The sequence below is a fragment of the Limulus polyphemus genome, unplaced genomic scaffold, assembly GCF_000517525.1.
Source record: "Limulus polyphemus unplaced genomic scaffold, Limulus_polyphemus-2.1.2 Scaffold576, whole genome shotgun sequence".
Classification (NCBI taxonomy): domain Eukaryota; kingdom Metazoa; phylum Arthropoda; class Merostomata; order Xiphosura; family Limulidae; genus Limulus; species Limulus polyphemus.
The window spans coordinates 407,957-416,454 of record NW_013666186.1 but is presented as its reverse complement, the minus strand read 5'-3'; the positions used below and the strand labels follow the sequence as shown (position 1 = coordinate 416,454).

General features: G+C 35.1%; 1 protein-coding gene across 2 annotated transcripts in view; it reads left to right on the top strand.

Annotated features, from left to right (window-relative positions):
* Positions 1–8,498, top strand: part of LOC106459214 (regulator of microtubule dynamics protein 1-like) — a 111,963-nt gene that overhangs the window by 93,539 nt on the left and 9,926 nt on the right. For both annotated transcript variants that reach the window (XM_013918820.2, XM_022385658.1), the window contains exon 6: positions 7,413–7,500. In XM_013918820.2, the coding sequence (XP_013774274.1) occupies positions 7,413–7,500 (88 nt within the window). The remainder of the gene's footprint in view (positions 1–7,412; positions 7,501–8,498) is intronic.

The window sequence follows — 8,498 nt, the reverse complement described above, 5'->3', positions numbered from 1 at the left end:
CAGGACTAATCTTTTAAGTGCTGTAAAGTAATTTATGGTGTCTGTATCATTTGGTAATATCTTCTAACAGGATGTATCAAGTAACAAGGGGTCAGGCTCAGGCGGTGTTTATGGAAACCACCTGTACTATAAACTGCAGTGGAAATTAGTTTTGTCTCTATAGTGAAACAACATACATGGACATATGTTGAAATAAACTTGTTTGAAAGTTCAAAGAAATGATATTTAAGTACCGAAAAGCTTTCTTACTATCATATCTACAGTAATGTTCAAATGCGCCCATGCTGGGCTGAACGAGAGTGACCCCCAACAGGGGTGAGATAGTTTACGGAAAACATACAAAGTTCATGCTGCTAACCCCACGGTTTATTCGGCACAATAAATAAAAATATATTGATGAAACAAAATTAAAATGTTTTATGTACATACATAAACATGAAATCCTAGTTAAAAATAAAAATACTCATTTATTGTTTAGGTTTATTTACAAATATTATTTTCAGGTCTTGTATATTACTTGAAACCATAAGGAGAGTATGTGATTATTAAAAAATTAAAAATAGATAAAATTTGCATTTTATGGACGATGCAAGTTTTTTGGGATTTCAAAATAATGTACTAAAACATAATAAGTAAGCTCAAATCTGGAACAAATATAAATATCATAATCATTTCTTTTAAATACCATTTCCTAATGTAATTTTCCAAGATATTAAAGATCATAATGCAAAAAAACTAAATTTATCAAAGTAACAGGCTTTATGTTTCTTAAACTACATGCATTTATGAAAGTTATTATGAAGTTTCAAACAATTTCATCCACTAGTTTTATTGTTGGAATGAAATATAGCAAGACTTGCATTGGCTACTAAGAAAGTTAGTTGCTCTAACCACTCTTTAAGTCATAAACTATCCATATGTTACATATATGCTTGGTATGCTATTAATATATGATCTTATATCACAGATATAAACAATTAAAAATGTACTTAAAAGCAGTAACAGTGGATAGTGGTTATGAAATACTGAGAATTAACTCCATTAAATTCATTACAAAATAAGTTCATTGGTATATCGTTTTTTCTTGTGATTTCAGTAACAATTGCTAAAGCATTCCAATTAAAGAGTTATAAAGTAACATTGATTACTCAAAACAAAATTGTAAGCCATTTACAAACACTCAAAGATTCAAAAATGATTGAAGATAAAGATGTGATTTACCAAATCAGTTGCAGTAAAATATACATAGGACAAACAAGAAAGAAATTTAAAATTAGAATAAAATAACACCAGTTTAACATAAAACATGGTAACACAAGATCTGTGTGTATAAATGACAGACCAATTAACATGCCCTATTGGAAGATCTGTTTATTATTATACATAAAAACTCTTCTTCCTTCCCTAAATAACACAGTCTTCACTGCAATTAAACCTATTTTAACTATTTCACTTGTGCCTCAGTTTTTTCTCGTAATATATTTGTATATTTGAATTGTTTATTTCTTATGTATATATTTCTGTTGTAATTACAGATATTGTTTTTGTACCTTTAGATTACTGATGATGGAATTATGATGATTCTGAAACGTTTAATAAATACTTCCTATTATTACGTTTGTGTTTTGTTTTAACAATATAAATTATAATACTTTAAATATATATTACAAAACATGTGCTTACCCCAGAGATTGTCTGAGGCATCACTCCAACTCACCTTATCCTCAACAGTAGATTTTATAAGGTTGCTGTTGTTTTATGGTTAGCCACTGTTGATGTCTTCAGGTCATCCTGAGCTTTACTGAAGGCTCTCGCAATGTCAACAAGCTTGACCTACAGGTACTGGACCTCCTCCTCATACAATGTTGAAGGGATTGCCCTCTGCCTCAGCCAGGGTATCTCCCTGTTGTAAAGGGTTCATGCTTTTATCCATTCTGAAGCCATTTTCTGGAAGTGATTTTTCAGCACTGGGTGTTGAGTGATTTGTTCAGGAATTATACCCTTTGGAATAGATCCTCACTTATCATTGTGGAATGCCTTTTGCTCATGACTTCCACATAGGCCTTACCTGTTTGTCCACTAGTTAGTGCTTTAATCCTCAACGTAGAGGCTCCTTCATCGATGGCTGTAGCAGTTCGACGATTTGGCTTTTTTTTTGGGTGGCCATCATCACAGTCTTCTGGAATATAGTCATCCTGAAATCCACACCTCCCCTGTCTTCTCAGGATTTGGTTGTCCCTTGGGATGCACCTAATGGTAGTAAGCATTTCTTTGGTTTTTAGATATAGTGGCCCCTTTGGAAGTAGTAGTGCATCCTCTGACAGTTAACAAAGCCCCATCGTTCCTAGACTTTGTGTCCTCCTTTCAGCGGTGTCAGGAGTAGCAATTACAAAGGCTGTCATACAGCTTGAAGGTTAGGCTCCTTCAGAGATGTAGTTGGCATTGCCCTTATTGGGTTCCCAGTTGCAAGAATGATGCTACCCTCAGCATCATTCTTGCAACTGAGAACCCAAACCTTGAATCCTCTGCTGTGGAAGGTGATAGTGCATCTTCTGGAGACTGTAGGCCCAACCCACAACCAGAGATGCTGCTAGCTTTCCCATGTCAGATATGTTATCTAGCAATGCATTTTCATCCATGGGTTTGGGCACTGTGTAAGTCAGGTCAGATCTGGACATCCCATCTCTGATGGCTTCATTGGTCTCACTCAGGAAGAAATCCTGTGCATCATGCAGGAACTCGGTGATATCATAGGTGGAAAAGCTTGAAAGGCCCATTTTTGTAATCAAGTGGCATCTCAGGATGAGGCAAAGCAAGAAAACCACTAGCTAGTTGATGAAAGAGTGATTAGCTTTGGCTAAAAGCATGACCTTAAATACATAAAGTGTAAATTCAAATGCAAAGGTTGACTCAGTTTTAATTGGTCAAAGGTTTTATCTGATGCATAGGTTAAAGGTGGTATTAATATTTGGTTAAGAGTGTGAACTAGGTACTCATCAAGCAGCACATCTAAAGGCTTAACATGTATCCATGCTCATCCTAGCACATGGAATATAAGTCCATCGAACTTGAAGAAATCGAGATTCCCCTAGTTTTCATTCAACCAGCTACCAATGGCTGTGCTGCTCTTGCCAGACATAGGGAACATTCACACCAAACTCTCCAACCCAGCCTCATCCATAGCCTATAATCTGGTTGTCATGTTGACAGAGCTTATTTCCAATAGTTGAGCTGATTTGGGTTAGGCACCAATAATCTCTCTTTTGCCCATGCCAATGCTTTCATTGTCTTTCCTTAGGGACTTTCTTCAAGTTACAAATTGCTTAACAGATATGGAACAAATTACAAGTGATACCTTCCACCTTTTCCTATTACACTTGCAGCCTGCATTTTCATACTTCTGAGCTGTAGTTTTTAATGAAACAAAGTTAAGAAAATATTCAGTAAAACTGTTTGCTTGTTAAAAATATTTCAATCTGTATGACTAAAAATAGTCATATCACTACCAAATAAATCATACCATATGTGTATTTTTGTCATGAAGTCTAAGCCATTATTTCATGTATTACTGTCAGTTTTACTCACTTATTAATATTTCATCATGATAAAGTTAGAATATTATTTGCATTATGCTTTTGAGAAATACCTAGTAAAACTGTTTTCTCTCTCTCTTGTCAGATTATGAGTCTCTTTGTTACTATTGTCTCTTTCGTGAAACATCCACAAACCTGTAATATATCCAAAATGAACATTATCTCAACATTAATGAAAAATCATAGGTACACTGCATTTTTGAATAATACTTTCCAGGTTATTTATCATGGTTAGTCTCATATTCATCAATTTTTAACATTGAGATAAATTCCTTTTCACCATGCTCTTATTGCTTTATTCAAATTTACTTCTTGGCTTGCCATTACCATTCTGTACATATGATTACTTCAAGTTAAAACATCTGTGAAGGAGTCCATCTAATGTTTCATCATGTGTGTTGCCACATATATATATATATTTTACATACATATATTGCCTTACACATATGCCACCATTATTCTTCATCAAGTACTCTAGTAGTTTATATAGCTTGCCTGTGACTACCACATGAGTAACTTCACAGATATCTGAGTTACCTGCCAAGGTTATGCTTAACAGTGTCATTTAAGGGCCATGGAACTCAACTTATTTTTACCTCAGGCTTCATGAAATAAATAATCACTGGTACAATTTTATTTACTGTGATTAAAATTTGTGCTGTTACAAGTGTATTCTAGTAAATACACAGAAATAGCTGATTGTAATATAGGTTTTCCACAAAGATCAATGAAAAATCTAGTGAGTGCTAGGTAATATACTCTGCATATTTCTTACCACTCAGCTACATTCTTAGAGCAATTTTCATAGAACATCATATGATGTTTTCAATCAAAAAATGTAATACCTTGGAAAGCAAAGAATTTTACTTTTGTTTTTTAGTCCATGATCATGCAGATCAGTGACTGTCCTGATTGTCAATCATCAAGCAATAACCATATTATAGTGTATACATAGTATTTCATGTTAACACTTCGTCTGGAAAGCCAAGGAGTCACTACACCCTTTTTGTCAGTAGTGTTTTTCTAACTAAATAGCTATTCCATCTTTGATGGTCAAGTAGTACTCACAAAATGTATTTCATACATTCTGCCAGATCTTACTATCTGACAGCTTAGGAATCAATGAATGCTCTTTTTTCATTCATCAGGCTTTTGACCTAATGTTTGTCCAGCTGTCAATAATGAATTCCATCCATATCTACTGGGAAGCCAACACTGCTGTTTTGTCTACCTGTCAGAGCAGCTAGTCACTTCAGCCTACAGAAACACCTCATCTGGTTCATTGAAAACTGCTAGATAAGTATCAGCAAGTTCCTCTCTCTTGTTAGGTGAGTTTAGATGATTCAATATGGTGCCCTCAACCTCTTCTCACTCATTGGAATCCTCTTCACACTCTTGTTTAAGTCGTTGCACAAAGGGCTCATTTGTGCCGTATGAACCTAGATTATCTATGTGTACCGTGTGCTTTTCTGTGCCTTGCATGTAGCTCATTCATTAGAAGACCAACTTTTTGGAGCATCAGATATGGGCAATTCCTGTCAGAACCAAGTCGCTTTTATGCAAAAAGTACATACTATAACCACAAACAGTCACTACACTTGAATATCCAGTTTCACTGTCCTGTCATAACATTTCTGTAGCAGGCTGCCATCCTGGGTTTTTATTGGACAAATTCACATGTATGGACCATTGTTATCTTAACCATTCTGCATACTCTTGGGGTCACTGGTGTACTTCTTCTCATGGTGGAGGACAAATACATCACATTCACAAGAAGTGACATTTCTCATTGGAATGTGAGCAGGTTTGGCAAATTTGTTTCATCCCTGTTACATCGCTCTATATACCAATACCATCACCATATATGGCAGATGTTAGTCCCAGTAGCTTGTCAGGGTTAACAAACATTATAAGCATCCACTTGGTGCCCTGTATTACCCATTCTACTAAACCATCAGATTGGGAGTGATAAGATAAAAGATGGGTTATCTGATCTTCCAATATGTATCTGGCCAAAGCCTCTGGTTGTCAGGAGCGATGCTGCTAAAGTCTTCAGTTTTAGGTAGTAGCCACATGCAGGGACTTTGACACCCCAATGGGTATTCAGTCTCTGATCCAGGTATACAAGGGAATGACCTTCTCAAGGTAGCTCTTCATACAACCCTTCAGGACACTAGATGTCAAGAGCTGCAAGATACCTCATCCCATGGGTCACATTCTCCACCCATGGGTGCCTTTTGCTTCATTTGCCAGGAAGGCAATTCTGATTAGAGGAACTTATCCTTCAGTGGTGCATTCTGCCTCTGCCCACAAATTACCATGGTCTTTCTTGAACTTGCCAGCCATCAGTCCATTCTAATGAACCTCAGTTGTGCACACTCACCTTTTGCTGAAATTGATCTTTTACTCAGGCTGAATAATGTCCTTTGCCAAGGAGGGGACTTCTCCTAGACTCAACATCTCTTCCCACACAACTGTCTCTCTCATATTTGAGTACTTCTACTCCCAGAATAAGCCATTCTTTTAAGTAAAAGTGTTCCTTTAAACTGTTTAAACTCGCGAGATCAAGTAAGGGCTGATATGCATGTTATCCTTTCAGGAACTTTGCAATAAAGCTTGATGATATTGCACTAGAATTTCTCTCTTATCTACTTATGGTATTTTTAGGTAAAATATGATTTCCCCAAAATATCAGAATGGCAAACCTGCAAAACAGCAGATTCAACCAAGAAATAATGGGAGTGTTCTATTGTTTATAACTTGACTGAGTTTTAAGTTAGGTGAGAAACAAACAGATTTGACACATTTGAAGGACAATTAAAACAATTTTTCTTTAGATACACACACACACAAAAAAAAACAATGTACAATTGCCTCCACTCTTTGTTTCTTGTTGACAGTGTCATCTAGTGACTTTTGTTGTTCTACAGCATTGGGCAGCTGTATGTAGAGAAAGTCATCTTGGACAGCAAGGATGTTACATTGCTAATTTTTTCAACCTGGATTCTATATGGTAATGCAATATCCTCTTGGGCAGAACAGACATTATACATTGAGAAAACAAAGAAACAAAACAACTAGAATAAGGCAATCGTAACTACTTTTTAGACTACATGTTGCTGGCAGTACAGCTCAGAAACTAAATGACCAAACGATTTTTAAAATTTATGATATGCATGCATATTACAGATGGTTTTTTAATATTTTTTTTACTCGTTATTATTATTGCTTTAAGCTTTAGAGAATTTGATTTTGAAATTGAGTTACATGCTACTTGACATTTATGTACCTGTTTGTTTTTTAAAGGAGCAGCAACATCACCTTTCTAGATATTTTGGTGCTATAACAATTAAATGTAGTCCTAGTGTTTTTAATCTAATTATTGTTATTAAATTGTCATTTAGTTAAATATAGCAATTTTGAAAAGTAAGCAGTTTAGCAGGCATCTGTTAAAATACATTTTTTGGGGCTTATTGTTAAGTTTGTATGAAATAACACAGTTTTAGTTTTTTCCCCTTAAATACCAAGGAAGCAAGAACGAATAAAATTTGTCTGTAATTTTTGTTTGAGCCCTGAAGTCACATGTTGGTGAAGGTTTTTTTATCCATGTGCTTTCTGCAAGATATAATTTACATTTTTACATTTTGGGTTTATTTAATTTGCACTCTATTTGGAAAGTAATTTGTTTCTTGATTCATGGATTATGTAATTTACTTTTTCAAATTTACATTTAATTATTTAAATTTCAAAGTAATTCAAGATAAAAAAAACATAAAATGTTATAAAGAAATCTTCTAAAAAAACATCCCAAATGGACAGGTGTTACACTTTTGCCGACTTGACATGGTACCAAAGAAAAGTAGCAGCTATTGTGTTTGCAACACCACCCACCTCTACATATGAAGAAGTAGGTAATAGACCCCTTAAGGTCTTTGAAGTAAATTTTTAAGTCATCAAGTGAACTGTAGTGTTGTCTGTTGACTATTAAAAATAAATGAAACAAAGAAAGGTTAGCAATATTTGTAATTATCTTATCAGCAGCAAATTTTAACATTTAAGAATGCAAAGAAAATATTTATAGGAAAAACCTATATTATTTATGTGTGTGTGTGTGTGTGTGTATATATATACTTTACACCCAACTTCTCTGTCTCTGAAGTGAATGAAAATTATTACAAAAGTTGAATTCTGAAATCAACACAGCCTGAAAGTTTGTGTTTCATAAATAGTAATTATACGCTTGACCAATTAATTCTTAAAATACAAAAATTCCTTTCTGTAATTTCCAACACAAATAAAACATTGCATAAGTATTCCCCTTGTAATTCATACAAAAAGTACTGTGGAAATATTCCTTTCAGGGATTCACATTCTGAATATATATATATATGTACACTGAGTGGTCACAAGTAAATAGACACCTAATTTTTTGTCATTTAACTGATTTATGGTAACTAATTTGTGTTCACAGAGCACTATATAAATGAAAATGGTCCGCACACTAATTATCTTGTGCTACAACATTCCTAGAACTCAAGATTCTCTCGAATTGTCAGATTTTGTTAGAGGACGGAAAGTTGGTCCAGCAGATGGTGGAATAACTCAGCAGCAAATTTCGACAGTCAACAGAATCATCGTGCAGTTCAGGAAACATGGCAAGGAAACAACTGAGCAGCATCCGGGTCATCCTGGTCCATCAGAGAGGACGAAAAAGGCTGTCAAGAGGAGCATCAAAATGGATCCCAGATTAACGACTGCAGAAATGGCCAAAGTTGGTTGGATGAGCCCGAAATCTGTTCAACAGATTCTCCACAGATTGGGTTATCGTTGTAGAGCAGCTAGACGGAAGCCCTTATTAAGACCTGCCAACAAAGTCAGACGAAAGAAGTGGGCAAGTGATATGAT